This window comes from Camellia sinensis, chromosome 7 (assembly GCF_055761805.1).
Source record: "Camellia sinensis isolate YWXY chromosome 7, ASM5576180v1, whole genome shotgun sequence".
NCBI classification, from domain to species: domain Eukaryota; kingdom Viridiplantae; phylum Streptophyta; class Magnoliopsida; order Ericales; family Theaceae; genus Camellia; species Camellia sinensis.
Window position 1 is genome coordinate 190,806,029 of NC_138967.1, and position 15,001 is coordinate 190,821,029.

General features: G+C 33.1%; 1 protein-coding gene and 1 pseudogene across 1 annotated transcript; one reads left to right on the forward strand and one right to left on the reverse strand.

Moving 5' to 3' along the window:
• Positions 1 to 287: 287 nt before the first annotated feature.
• LOC145795540 (zinc finger CCCH domain-containing protein 31 pseudogene) lies at positions 288 to 1,115 on the reverse strand (annotated as a pseudogene).
• A 7,378-nt stretch (positions 1,116 to 8,493) lies between these two features.
• LOC114289620 (uncharacterized) lies at positions 8,494 to 12,415 on the forward strand. The gene is made up of 3 exons (XM_082881509.1): positions 8,494 to 9,421; positions 9,504 to 11,123; positions 11,223 to 12,415. The coding sequence occupies exons 1-3, from the start codon at positions 8,494 to 8,496 to the stop codon at positions 12,413 to 12,415; spliced, it is 3,741 nt and encodes a 1,246-aa protein (XP_082737635.1).
• The last annotated feature ends 2,586 nt before the right edge of the window (positions 12,416 to 15,001 follow it).

Below are 15,001 nucleotides of genomic sequence, written 5' to 3' on the forward strand. Positions count from 1 at the left end.
TGAAAAGAAAGAAATAAAGAAAGAAAGAAAAGAAGAAAAGAAAATGGGATTGGCAAAAGTAGACAGAGAGTCTGTGGAATATTGTATAATAAACAGATATAGATATATAGATATAAATTAAAAATAAAAGAAAGTTGAGTGGGTGGATTAAAAAAAGAATAGTGGGTTTGAAAGTGAAAAATAAAAAAAAGAAAAGAAAGGGAAGCATGTGATGAAAGAAAAAGGAGCTGTGGGTGTGAAAAAAAAGAAAGGGAGAGAGAGGAATGGCGATGCAAGTTTGGCGGACTCTTCGCAAAAAAACAACATGTGCTCTCGTGGGTGGGAAACCCAAAAGAAAAAAAAGAAGAAAAAAAAAAGAGTTGCCTGATCTCTCTCTCTCTCTCTCTGGTTCTCTCTTTTGGGTTCTTCTCTTTTTAGTTGGTGGGGTTGCTGCGGAAAGATCCCAAAGCTTTAATGGCAGCAGCGCTCAAGAGGTACTGATGGTATGCTGCAGCTGCCATGGCACTTGCTTGCTTGGTCTGATCAAATGTACCCTCAAGTTCAATGTTGCTAAGATTTGCATCTGATTCATGGTCTCGAATAGATAGCTTCACCCCTGTTTGGCGACAGATCTGCTTGGAGTTCACACCAACCTTTCCTATGATTGCTCCAGCAAGAGAAGCATCTACACTAATTTTGGCAGTGGCTGAGTCACCAAAGCCAGTGACAGGAGCTGGTGCAGGTGGCTCTATCCGGCCTGGAAAACGGCTTAGAATAGCTCCGATGGCACGAGAATCATCCTGTAATGGAGCAACAGGCTTGCCAAGTTCCCACTCACCATGGGCAAAATGGCATTTGTCACCAAACTTGCAGCCTTCGGCAGTACTATATTTGTTGCACATTCGGGTTTTAACACCAGATGGGGAAGAACCATCTGGGATGGGAGGAGGTGCAGCCATGTTTCTTGAAACAGGAGCTGGAGCCAGGTTCATCATCTGTGCAACAGCATTATACCCACCAGGCACATAGTGAAGGAAGTGGCAGCTCTCCCCAAGAGGACGGAGGTGAGCTGAATGAGCCAGCTCGACTCGCCGGTGAAGCCGTGGACGACGGCGACTATTCCGATGATTCAGTTATGGGATTTGGGGCAGCGGATGGAAGGTATGTGTAGAGGTCCGGCGGGCGGCCAAGGCGAGACTGCCGCCCGCCGGTGAAGCAGAATGATTAGGTAGTTAACCTTGCTCTGATACCATGTTAAAAATGATGTATTATTGATTGATTTATTGATTGATGTGTTAATTACAGATGGTGAGGTACTCATTATATAGGAGAGGATTGGGGAGTAGGTGAGTGTGTGTGGTAGGTGAGTTGAGTGGAGGTGGTAGGTGATGATATATTTTAACAGGCTTGTTTGGTGGTGGGGCTTTGTTTTCCAGCTAGAGTTCTCGCCCATGGTGGCAGAGAGACAGAGAGAGTGGGGGGAAGCTAGGTATTGACGCAGGGTGAATCTTCCATTTTGTTTCTTTTCACGATATACATGCGGTGTAGGCTCAACCTAGGGTGGGAACAAAATATTTTTGAATTCACCAAGTTTGGATCAATAAATGTTTAAATTAAGGGAAAAATTATGAATACACTTCTCAAAACATGTGCATTATGATTTTTTTTTTTTTTTTACAGAAAAATTAATAAGTGCTCTAGAAACATCACAGGACTATGTCTTCATTTGAGAAGTGAGTTAACTTTTTGACTTTTTTAACTATTTTAGTCTGGGCTAAAAAATTTGATTTGAGAAGGACTTTTTGATTTTTTGACTTTTTTTTGTGAGAGAATAATGTAATGATTATGGGTTGGATGTGATATTTTGTTTGTTGTGACTAAAATAGCCTATTTTGTCTTTTGTGGCTAAAATAGCCCCAAACCTCATTGCCAAACGGAGCCATATCTTTATCAATCACAATTTACTACATTCTCTCATATTTTTTAACGCTGTCACATTTGTCTTATTTAGTAATATCATATGTGTGAGGGAGATTTTATAATCTGACTTTGGGCCATGGTAATGACCGGGCTAAAAAGAGGTCCGAGCGCGTTTGGGCCGAGCTAACTTGGGCTAATCCAGAGTTGGTTTGCTCAGTTGAGGTCGAGGGCCCATTCGGCCGAGATGATCGTCTGTCAACCCGGGCTTATTGGTCGCGCATGTAGCTCGGCGAAAAGGTCTCCCTTGGACCGGTCTAACCTGTCTGGAGCTCGGCCGTACTGGAATGCTACGGAGCACAGTTGTGATGGAGCTCGGCGAGTGGCACTGTTGGGCTCGTTAAGTAGCTCGGTCAAAAGAGGTTGTGATAATTCCGCCGGGCTGCCCATTCCCATCAATGCCAACTGGCGGTTTGATTAGGTGTTGTTTAGCTGAATTTGTGCTGACAAATAGGAGAGCAACTCCACGTGTCAATAAGCGAATAGATGTAGAGGTGAGCACAGAAAGTATATAAGCATGACTGCACCCCTCATGTTGGGGATGGAACATTTTTTGGTGAAAAACACTCACTGTGATATATCTCTCTCTTCCTCTCTCTCTCCCTGAGTGTGCGTGCTAATTTGACCGTCAAAGGGATTTTCCGGCCCTCTCTCTTCCTCTCTCTCTCCCTGAGTGTGCATGCTAATTTGACCGTCAGAGAGATTTTCCGGCCACACACCGCCGGGTAACTCACCGTCGTTGTGCTCGCAGGTCGATCGGATAAACAAGGAGCTTGGACGAAAAGAGTATGGACACAACGGAATATTTCCTTCTCTAATCGTTTGCTTTAGATTTGTCTACTTGGCTACGTTTGTTTGACAGATTAGGTTGGATGAAATTATTAGTGAGAGAATGATTAGATAAGAAATTGTTAATATAAGGATTATTAGTGAGAGAATTAAGTAAAAATGTGGTTGTTAGATCATCCTTACCAGCTTATTTATATTTTACCCTAAAATATTATTAAAAAATTCATTCCCTATTTTAAAAGTTACTTTTTCATCTACTTTCTCCCAACAAATTCCCTATTACTCTATTTTATTAACAAACTCTCTATTGTTTCTCTATTCTATTAAAATATAATTTTTAATTATAAATTTAAAAAAATAAAAATCATAAATGTATACTGCATTCTCTAAACAAAGCAAAGCAAAGCAAAGCAATATATATATATATATATATATATATCTATACTATCTATATATATATATATTAGAATGTAGTGCTGTTTTAGAAAGCTTCAAAATATCATCCTAAAATTCTCATAAATCTATAAAATACGTGGCACCTCTCTTTTAAGTTGATAGCTCTTTTCACTCCCTCTCAAAGACTTTCTTAACAACAAAAGCTCCCTCAAAGAGTTTCACTCCCACTCTCTCACTACCCACAACTCCTATCCATAAAAAACTGTCAACAAAAAAAATACAAAACCTATCCAAACAAATCTCAAAGAGTTTCACTCCCACTCTCCCACTACCCACAACTCCTATCCATAAAAAAACTGTCAAAAAAAAAAAAATACAAAACCTATCCAAACAAATCTATTACTCTCCCACCTCAAACAAATCAATTACTTTATTTTTGTTTTTAAATTTAAAAGTAGTTATGAAAAATTTTAAATTAACTATAAATTTTAAATTCTAATAATATATTACAATTTTATACATTAAAATGAATATACGTACACTCTAACTATGTAATAAACAAAATCAAAATCCCGATTGCACAATTTTATACATTAAAATGAATATACGTACACTCTAACTATGTAATAAACAAAATCAAAATCCCGATTGCACATACTTCGGGAGTTAAATTGCCGTATTATTATTATTATTATTATTATTATTATTATTATTTGAAAATAGATATGAGAAAAAAGAAGAAGCTATGAAGGAGACTATTGATAATGTTGAGAATTGCAGTCAACGGAAAAAAATTAAATAAATAAAAATATCCAAACAAATCTATTACTCTCCCACCTCAAACAAATCTCTCATATCCTCAAACACCCACTCTCTCACTATCCTACAACAGATTGATATATTAAAAAAAAAAACCACCCATCCATCCATATCCCCTTAAACCATTATTTCATCAACTTCATTCATGAGCAGTGAACCCAACAGTCCACCATTGAAGGCAAGTCTTGTTTTCTCTTTTTCTTTTGTTTTAATAATTTGCATTGTTTTTAAAAGGTAAAATTTGTTACCGTTGCTTTTTCATTCTTTGCAGAACTTTCTTTCTGTCTTATTTTTCTTTGTTTTTGTTGTTTTGATTTTTATAAAGCCTTCATGTTTCAGGATAGGTGTGGATTACGTAGGATAGTGACAGATTCTTTTAGTCACAGAGAGTTTCTTCGTCCATTGTAAAAGGTAACAATGGTTTATTTTAAATTTTTGATTCTTTTGCATGTCAATATAATCATGTACTTTTCGTTATTGGTGAATATTGTATAGTTGTAGCTGCTATTCATTCACTATTTTTTAAACCATTATTTCATCAACTTCATTCATGAGCAGTGAACCCAACAATCCGCCATTGAAGGCAAGTCTTGATTTCTCTTTTTCTTTTGTTTTAATAATTTATTTTTTTCTTCAAGCATTTGAGATTTTGTAAACAAATCTGTTTACCCTCCCACCTCAAACAAATCAAGTTGTCAACGAAAAAAATTAAAAAAAAACTATCCAAACAAATTTGTTACTTCTTTTTCTTATATACAGTTCACAAGGATATATAGTATAGATATATATATATATATATATATATTGAGAAAATTGCAAGGAAAACTGGATGCTTTTACCAAAACCACACCCCCTAAATTTTCTGCCTAATATTAAAAAGTCAAAAAACACCTAGTATTTTTTTTGGAAATAAATTATTTTAGTTAATTTTTTAATTATTTTAATTTGATTAAAAAATTTATGTTTGAAATGATAGTTGAATTTTTAATTTTTTTAATTTTTATAGTTGATTTGAGTTATGAGGGAGAAAAAAAAAGATTATGAATTAGATGTAAAAAAAATCTTTATTAATTATTTTAATCTATTTTGTCTTTATGAACTATTTTTTTCAATGTTTATCACGTTATTTAAAAAAAAAGAGCTCAAATATCTGTAACTTAAATAAATTAAAAACATATATACAAACTAAAAATATTCAATGTCTATCACGTTATTTTTTTTAAAAAAAAAAAAGAAAAAGAAACCCATAATTTTTATTCCTACAATATACTCATGCATATCCAACACTCACAATCTATTTTGTCTTTATGAACTATTTTTTTCAATGTTTATCACGTTATTTAAAAAAAAGAGCTCAAATATCTGTAACTTAAATAAATTAAAAACATATATACAAACTAAAAATATTCAATGTCTATCACGTTATTTTTTTTAAAAAAAAAAGAAAAAGAAACCCATAATTTTTATTCCTACAATATACTTATGCATATCCAACACTCACAATTCACTGAATCAGATGTCTATCACATAAAATTTTTTTCAATGTTTATCACGTTATTTAAAAAAAAGAGCTCAAATATCTGTAACTTAAATAAATTAAAAACATATATACAAACTAAAAATATTCAATGTCTATCACGTTATTTTTTTAAAAAAAGAAAAGAAAAAGAAACCCATAATTTTTATTCCTACAATATACTCATGCATATCCAACACTCACAATTCACTGAATCAGATGTCTATCACATAAAATTTTTTTCAATGTTTATCACGTTATTTAAAAAAAAGAGCTCAAATATCTGTAACTTAAATAAATTAAAAACATATATACAAACTAAAAATATTCAATGTCTATCACGTTATTTTTTTAAAAAAAAGAAAGAAAAAGAAACCCATAATTTTTATTCCTACAATATACTCATGCATATCCAACACTCACAATCTATTTTGTCTTTGTGAACTATTTTTTTCAATGTTTATCACGTTATTTAAAAAAAAGAGCTCAAATATCTGTAACTTAAATAAATTAAAAACATATATACAAACTAAAAATATTCAATGTCTATCACGTTATTTTAAAAAAAAAAAAAAAAAAAAAGAAACCCATAATTTTTATTCCTACAATATACTCATGCATATCCAACACTCACAATTCACTGAATCAGATGTCTATCACATAAAAAAAATTTCAATGTTTATCACGTTATTTAAGAAAAAAAGCTCAAATATCTGTAACTTAAATAAATTAAGAACATATATACAAACTAAAAATATTCAATGTCTATCACGTTATTTTTTTAAAAAAAAAAAAGAAAAAGAAACCCATAATTTTTATTCCTACAATATACTCATGCATATCCAACACTCACAATTCACTGAATCAGATGTCTATCACATAAAATTTAGTAATATCTATAACTTAAATCAATTAAATAAATCCCAATCTCAATTAAATAAATTAATAAAAAAAATACACATCCACAAAAAGACATCGCTTTGTGTTTATTTTGTAATTTTCAAAATCTTCAAAAAAAATCTAACAATAAATCAAAATAAATCTTTTTTTTCCTTTGTGTTTTTTTCCCCATGTATAACAATAATTTGATTACATTATCTTTGCTTACTACAAAACTATTGTGTTATAAGTTCTTTACAAATAGTTACATTAGCTCCTGAGTAGATCCATGTTGTATAATAGATTTTTAAATTTTTTTATGTACTTACAACAAATAACGGTACTTACTGAGATTTTGTATTCTTTATCTTTTGTATTCCAGTTTGAATTCTATTGAAGAATAAGGCAAGCAAACTTAAGGTAAATTCCAGATAAATCAGCAACAATTGGTTAACCATTTGATATTTCCAAGTTTGAAGTTGAATTACAAATTTTTAGATCTTTGATTACATATTATTTTTATGAATTTCATATCAAATGTTATCATGTAGGAGTTGATGATTTCGATGTGCAAAATTAACTATAAACAATTATAGACTACCATGTTTGTGGGTTTTTTTAGTAGATTTTAATATGACTAGAAACAATTACTGGCTATCATATATAAATATATAACTTGCATGATTTTAGATCTTTGATACATTCTATTTATATGGATTCTACAGTAAATGTCATCATGTAGGAGTTAACCATTTCAATGTGCAAAATTAACTACAAACAATTATAGATTATCATGTTTTTTATAAGAAAGTCATATGTTACACATCCTTAAGTCATTATCTATACTATAAACTAATAGCATGAGTTATATAAGCTTCAACTTAATACTCTCTTCAGGATGGATATGATTTTTAATCGAGAAATTAATCAAACACGACTTAAGTCCAAGATGGCTCGATTGGTAGCCAAAAGAAGACTGCTTTTGACACGGCATTATGATCGTAATGATCCAACCTTGAAGATTCGTCTTCTCAATATAGAAAAGGAGGCTCGACGTTTGAGAACCATCGTTTTGCGATTAAAAATATTACGAAACAGTGCCCGTCATAGTGGTAATCTATTGACTTCTACACAATAATGTTAAATTTCAAATTTTCTTACAATCTTATTAGTGAGACCTTCACATTTTCAATAATATTTTAAGAATCACAAAAATAATAATATGATCTTATATTATATATTAGGTGTTGATAAAGAATATGAAAATCGATATCGAAAATATCTTTCCTCCAAGTTGGCACGACTGGTGGCAAAAAGAAGATTACTTTTAACACGATATGATCGTAATGATCCTACATTAAAGGATCGCCTTCGGAAAATAGAAAAGGAGAATCGACATTTGAGGATCACAATCTTGAGACTCAAAAGAATGCAACGTGGTGCTTTTAGACAAACATGGAGTTGCAATAATGACAATGCTCCTGATATTAGTCACATTGGAATTCAGATTCCTATATCTAATGAATTAGATACAAATGAATCAGAAGTGCGAGCTCCTAATATTGTACCACCAACTTCAAGCAGAGCACATCCACCTGGTAATAAACATTTAGCCAACTATGTACTCTATTCAAATTTCTTACAGACAATAGAAATTCATAATTATAATCTAAATCTAAATAATTTCAGCTAGTACATTTACCACACGTTCTAGAAGGAGAAAAATTTTAGACCGCTCAAATTTTGGTGGGAGAACAGTAACATGCTCTAGATGTCAAGCAATGATGTGGATGGAGGAAAAAGTAAGAGATAGTCCATTGAGTCAACCAAAATTTAGTCTATGTTGTCAAAGTGGACAAGTGATGTTGCCTTTATTGCCAGAAACTCCTGAATTTTTACAACAACAGTTTACTCATGTGAGATTCAGGGAACACATAAGGACATATAACTCCCCATTATCCTTCACGTCCATGGGTGGGAAAATTGATCAATCAGTGTTAGATGGAAGGGGTCCCTATGTTTTTCGTATTAGTGGAGCAAATTTTCATAAAATTGGTTCTCTACTACCGGAACCTGAAACAAGGCCTAAATTTGCATAACTCTATATTTATGACACTGAGCATGAAATTCGCAATAGAATGGATGCTATGAATAGGTGTGGTGGCACATCGGGAATTGATATGTCCACATTAGAAGGTTTACAGTCAATGTTGAATGTCATCAATCCATATGTTTCAATTTTTCGCACTGCTCGAGACATGATTCGTGAGAATGGTGCTCAAGAATTGCATATTCGCATTTTGAGTTCGAGGAATGGAAGACAGTACACTAGACCCACTACAACTGAAATTGCTGCATTAATTGTTGGTGATGGGTCTGAAAGCACTACAAATCGTGACATAATTGTTAGAAAAATAGATGGACATTTACAAAGGATTAATGAAACACATCCTTCATACATGCCACTTCAATATCCATTACTTTTTCCCTATGGGACTGATGGATGGAGAAGGTCTATAAGTTTTACTCTGGGTACAAACAACAAACGAGAAGGAGTGTCAATGAGAGAGTTTTATGCATTTAGACTTCAATTTCGAGTTGGAGAAGGGAAAACGCTATTGCAAGGGGGACGTTTGTTCCAACAATTTGTTGTTGATTGTTATGCAGCTATTGAGCAAGATAGACTAAACTTCATTAGGCATAAACAGAATGTGTTGCGGACTGATTTGTACAGAGGTTTAGAAGATGCTGTGACTGTGGGTGACAGTGATGCATCAGCCATTGGTAGGAGATTTATACTGCCATCATCTTTTACAGGCGGCCCACGAAATATGGTTCAGCATTACCAAGATGCGATCGCAATATGTGGAAAGATGGGATTTCCTGACCTTTATGTCACATTCACATGTAACCCAAATTGGTTAGAAATTCAACAGGAGGTAGCGCGCATTCCAAATCGACGCACAGAGGATATACCGGATATACTTGCGAGAGTTTTTCGAATTAAATTGAAACAACTGATGGCATATTTCAAGAACCGAAAATTCTTTGGCAAAATAATTGCAGGTTTGTTTTTATTTGAACTGGTCAATTAGATTTGTTAAATTTAGTTTGAAGTTAACAAATAATATTATTTTTTCTTGAATAGATATTCACGTCATTGAATTTCAAAAGCGAGGATTACCGCATTCGCACATTATCTTGACATTATCAGCAGATGACAAGATAAAATCGCTAGAGGAAATTGATGATATAATTTGTGCTGAAATTCCTGATAAGGATGAAGATCCATTAGCATTTCAAACAGTGATGAGGTGCATGATACATGGTCCCTGTGGCAGTGCTAATCCTAATGCCCCATGTATGGTGAATGGAAAATGTTCAAAACATTATCCGAAGAATTTTTGCAGTGAAACGAGTATTGATGAAAATGGATTTGCTATCTATAGGCGAAGGGATACAAAGAAAAAATACATGGTTAATGGATTTGAAATTGACAACAGATGGGTTATTCCATACAACCGTGATCTTATTGTATTGTATGATGCCCATATCAATATTGAGCGTTGTGCACACAGTAAATTGATCAAGTACTTATATAAGTACATACATAAAGGTCCTGATCGTGCAACGGTTGTAATTGAAGATAATGTTAATCGACTTAACATTGATGGACAAAATCGGTATAGAGAGGCTGATGAGGTAAAACAATACTTAGATTGTCGATATATCTCCGCAATTGAATGTTGCTGGCGTATATTTGAGTTTGAATTGCAAAAGCAATACCCTTCAGTTGAACGGTTGCAGTACCATCTACCTGGGGAACAATCTATTCTATTTAGAGACACAGATAACATTCCGTCAATTGTTAATCAGCCGGGGGTTCACGAGACAATGTTTACAAGGTGGTTTCAAGCAAACAGAGATCATGTAGAGCCGAATACATTAACATATGAAGAGTTTCCTAGCTCATGGGTATGGAACCAGAAACAGAAGAAGTGGAAAATGAGGCAACAACAAATATGCATAGGTAGATTGTATTATGCACATCCTAATTCTGGTGAACGATATTATTTACGTATGCTGCTTACCAAGGTTCGAGGTGCAAAATCTTATGAAGATATTAGAACCGTTAATGGCATTGTGCACCCAACATTTAAATCTGCATGCCTTGCACTTGGCTTACTTGACGATGATAATGAATGGGACGCAGCTTTAACAGAAGCCTCAACATGGGCGTCAGGTGCTCAACTGCGAAATATGTTTTGCTCAATGCTAATGTTTTCTGAGGTTACAAATGCATATGAATTGTGGGAGAATCATTGGTTTGACCTTACTGATGATTTACAAAATAGGGTACAAAGGCAAATTGGGGATGGCAATATAAGTTTCGAAGAATGTGAATTGAAAAATTTAGGATTGCTTGAAATTGAGCACATACTAAATCAGAATGGAAGGTCTCTTAAAGAGTTTCCTCCGATGCCACTACCATCATATCGATCAGGTCAAATGGTTACTAATAGGCTCATAAGGGAGGAATTGAACTACGATAGCATTTCAGAAATGCAATCTTTTGAATCTTTATATGTGGGATTGAATGATGACCAATTGAAAGTGTTTAACACCATAATGGAAGCTTATTCCACTCGTCATGGGGGCTTATTTTTTGTGTATGGCAGTGGAGGAACTGGAAAGACATATTTATGGAGCACTTTAATTGCAAAATTTCGATCCGATAAGAAGGTCATTCTTTCTGTTGCATCATCAGGTATTGCAGCTTTGCTCTTACCCGGGGGATGAACTGCCCATTCCCGTTTCAAGATTCCACTTGACCCTGATAACTCATCATGTTGTTCAATAAATCAAGGGACAGATTTGGCAAGGTTAATTCAAGAGGCGTCGTTAATTATATGGGATGAAGCACCAATGGTTAGTCGTCATGCTTTTGAAGCTGTTGATCCTACATTTAGGGACATATTGAAAAATACAGAACATTGTTCAGAGGATAGGGTTTTTGGTGGAAAACTATTTGTGCTTGGTGGTGACTTTAGACAAATATTGCCTGTCGTACCTAGAGGTGGGCGTGAACAAACAGTGGAAGCTTCATTACCTAAGTCAACAATTTGGGAGCATTGTCAAGTTTTGCATCTTACCAGAAATATGCGTGTTACAGCACAAAATATTTCTAATCATACGCGTCATGAATTATGTGACTTTGCAGAGTGGATTAAATTGGTTAGTGAAGGGAAAATAATGGGAAGCTCATTTAGTGAAGGCTATGAACCTAATTGGATACAGATACCAGAAAAATTTGTTATAAAAAATGGAGAAAGAGATTTGCACCAGTTAATCGATGCCACTTATCCTGATTTCATAAATAAATATCAGGATATGTCGTACTTAAAAGAACGAGGCATTTTAGCTCCTAAAAATAGTGATGTTGATGAAATCAATTCTATTATGCTTTCGATGCTTCCTGGAGAGATGAAAACTTTTAACAGTGCCGATAAATTGTGTCCAACAAAAAGTGAGAGCAATGTTCAAGACATGAACCCTCCTGAACTTTTGCATTCTTTGAATTTACCAGGACTTCCAAATCATTGTTTGCAGTTGAAAGTTGGAACACCAATAATGCTTCTAAGAAATGTCAACCAATCTTTGGGATTATGCAATGGCACTCGATTAATTGTTGATAAGATGGGAAATCGAGTAATTGAAGCTAGAGTTATTACAGGGTCTAGAGTTGGTGAGAAAGTACTACTTTCACGTATTGTTTTAACACCTTCCAAAAATCATGCTCCTTTTACAATGAAAAGAAGGCAATTTCCAATAAAGTTGGCATTCGCTATGACAATAAATAAGAGTCAAGGGCAAACTTTGAAGAATGTGGGCCTTTATCTTCCGAATCCAGTCTTCTCTCATGGCCAGCTGTATGTAGCTCTATCACGTGTCACCTCCCCATCAGGCTTAAAGGTGTTGATTATTAATAAACAAGGCATACCGGATGATGTCACCAAAAATGTAGTTTACATAGAAGTTTTTAGTGGCATTGATCAATAATTTTGTTCAAGAGTTTCAAATGTGTTTCATTTTCCTAGAAACAATTGTTTTATTATTTCTCTTCATATATTGATTATTTAAAATAAGTAATTTCATACATGAAAACATATGTTGCATTTGAAATTTACATGTTCATATTTAATTTAATTGTCAGTACATATACTATGTTTAATTCATACAATTATTTTATTTTATAATTAAGTACCCTTCTTTTTTTAATCATTATAAATTTTACTCAAATAATAATTAATGTGGTTTATTATTAAAAACAACTTGACTAACATTATGTAATTGTATGTTAAATGTGTTAAATTCATTGTGCATATAAATATGCGGCCTCCTCTAAATTTGCACCGTAGTGATCGTTTGGCGATGCAAAATGCCATAAATGAATTTGAAACTGTACCACATAAAGAGGGTTTACCAGTAGAAAATTTTGTTGATTGGAAAATCAAAATATGTCGAGCAATGCAAAAATTAGGACAAAAAATAAGTGAAAAAAAATTGGTGGAAACAATATTAGACCTTTTACCATCGAGCTGGAATGAAGTAAAGGAAACAATTTTTCAAAAGCATGAAATCAAAGATGCCTCAGACTTAATGGATGCTTTAATGGAGGAGGAGCGTGATGTTCATCCTTTATGGATTGAACTTGAGCAAGCGCGGATGACTCCAAATTTAACGGCACGAGAGCATATGTTACATAAAGGGCAAGTGTTTTATAAGCTTAGGAAAAAAGGTTTCCAGCCCCACATTACAATATTAGTTCATGCTATAGTTAACACACTTCCAACCTCATGGCCTATTCAAGAAATTCATAAAAAAAATTAAAAAGGACTTTCCAGACATGAGAGCATTGATAGTTATGTTGGAGGAAATTGAAAATGATATGATTTGTTTACAAGCATTGGATGAAGTGGAGCAACGCATTGGTAATGAAAATATTAAAGTGGAAGAACAGCAGCAGCAGCAACAACAAAATAATTGTGTTGAAGAGAATGAAGTGAAGCAACAACCCAAAAATGAGGACAATTAAATCATCACTCCTCATAAGGTAATATATCTATATTTTTTTTTTTAAAGTTTGTTTGTATGTAAAAAATGATAACAAAAAAATGTTAACACTTTTTTATTTTACAGGTACTTTTTGGAACATTTGGACATGATGACCGACATCTATTGAGTTTTAATTTATCAAATATAGATAGATTTAATTTATGACATTTAGTTTATTATTAGTTTTTTTAGCATATATATGTTTTAGACATTAAGTTTATTGAGAAACATCTTATTTATTGTTAATATATATTATTTCATTAGTTAGAAATCAAGTTTATTGTTTTAAGAAAAACAACTCAATTGGATGATTTAAATATTTTATGAATATTTGCTTTAAAATATTGTCTTCACTTAAGAAATTTGAAAAGATGATCTCTATGCATTATGATTATAATTTTATGAGTAAATTTAGAAATTAATGCGTTATTAAAAAATTTACACATTATTAAACCAATCCCGTGCATAGCACGGGTTTACCACTAGTATATATATATAAGGGAGCTACAGTGACTCCTTACAAATAAAGAGTCACTAAGACTAGTAAATTTGTACTAGGTATAGGAGCTAAAGTAGTAGATCTAGAGCTAACTGAAAAGTTACTTCAGAATAATCGATTCATTTTGATTTTATAAAATTAATTCAATTTTCTTAAGTTGGATAACTTATCATGGTTTCACATACTATGTGTTCGCTCATACCCTCTCCGGGAACTCCTATATCTTTTCACAGCCTATCCTAAGGGCTTACAGAAGATCTGAAACAAAAGGTGGGTGGCTACTAACAGAGTGGAGGACAAAGATATGTTAACAAGAAATAAGAATAATGGAATTAATTTGAAATAACTAGACAACAAGCATATATCATTTACGAACTTGGCTTTGATACCAAAGAGGGGCGAAAGAAACACATAAATAAAACAAGTTAAATAAACTAAATAGATACAATATTTTAAAACTGTAGCAAATATTAGTTTATGGTGACTTATAAGGAAGCTGATGGGTGGTATAAGGGAGTTCCAACCCCCTAAAATAGGTAAGGGAATGATTTAGGAGGTCAGCTGAGGATGCTTTTCTGATGATAGTGTAGGAGATAGGGGTGCTTACGGTTCAGTTTTGGACGGTTCGGTTTGCGGTTTAGACCCGCTCACATATGTGCGGTTTGGAAAAAATTGAACCCGTAACTACCCACAGTGCTTGTTGTGGTTTGTGTGAATAAGGTTTACGGATGTGTGGACGATTGCGGGCAGTTTATGAATTTGACTTTTTTTCTTTAAAAATTTATTTTTAGGCATTTTTTTTTTTGTTTTGTAAATATTTATTTTGGTTCATTTTCTCTCCATTTTTTAAAATACTCAACATTAATAATTAATGAATTAAAACTTATAAAATTGAAAACACAATAAAATCAATTCCTAATACAAGCAAATCATTCAAAATCCTAAATTTTAAATAAAAAAAAATAACACAAGCACATCTTTCAAAATCCTAAATTAAATCATCAAAATCATTTACAATCCAACAATACAAT

Bases quoted from the DNA above. Each gene is read 5' to 3' on its own strand.
- LOC114289620 (XM_082881509.1), top strand. From the start codon at position 8,494: ATGGATGCTATGAATAGGTGTGGTGGCACATCGGGAATTGATATGTCC. The intron at 9,422-9,503 runs GTTTGTTTTTAT...TTTCTTGAATAG, and splicing joins CTTTGGCAAAATAATTGCAG to ATATTCACGTCATTGAATTT. The intron at 11,124-11,222 runs GTATTGCAGCTT...CAATAAATCAAG, and splicing joins TCTTTCTGTTGCATCATCAG to GGACAGATTTGGCAAGGTTA.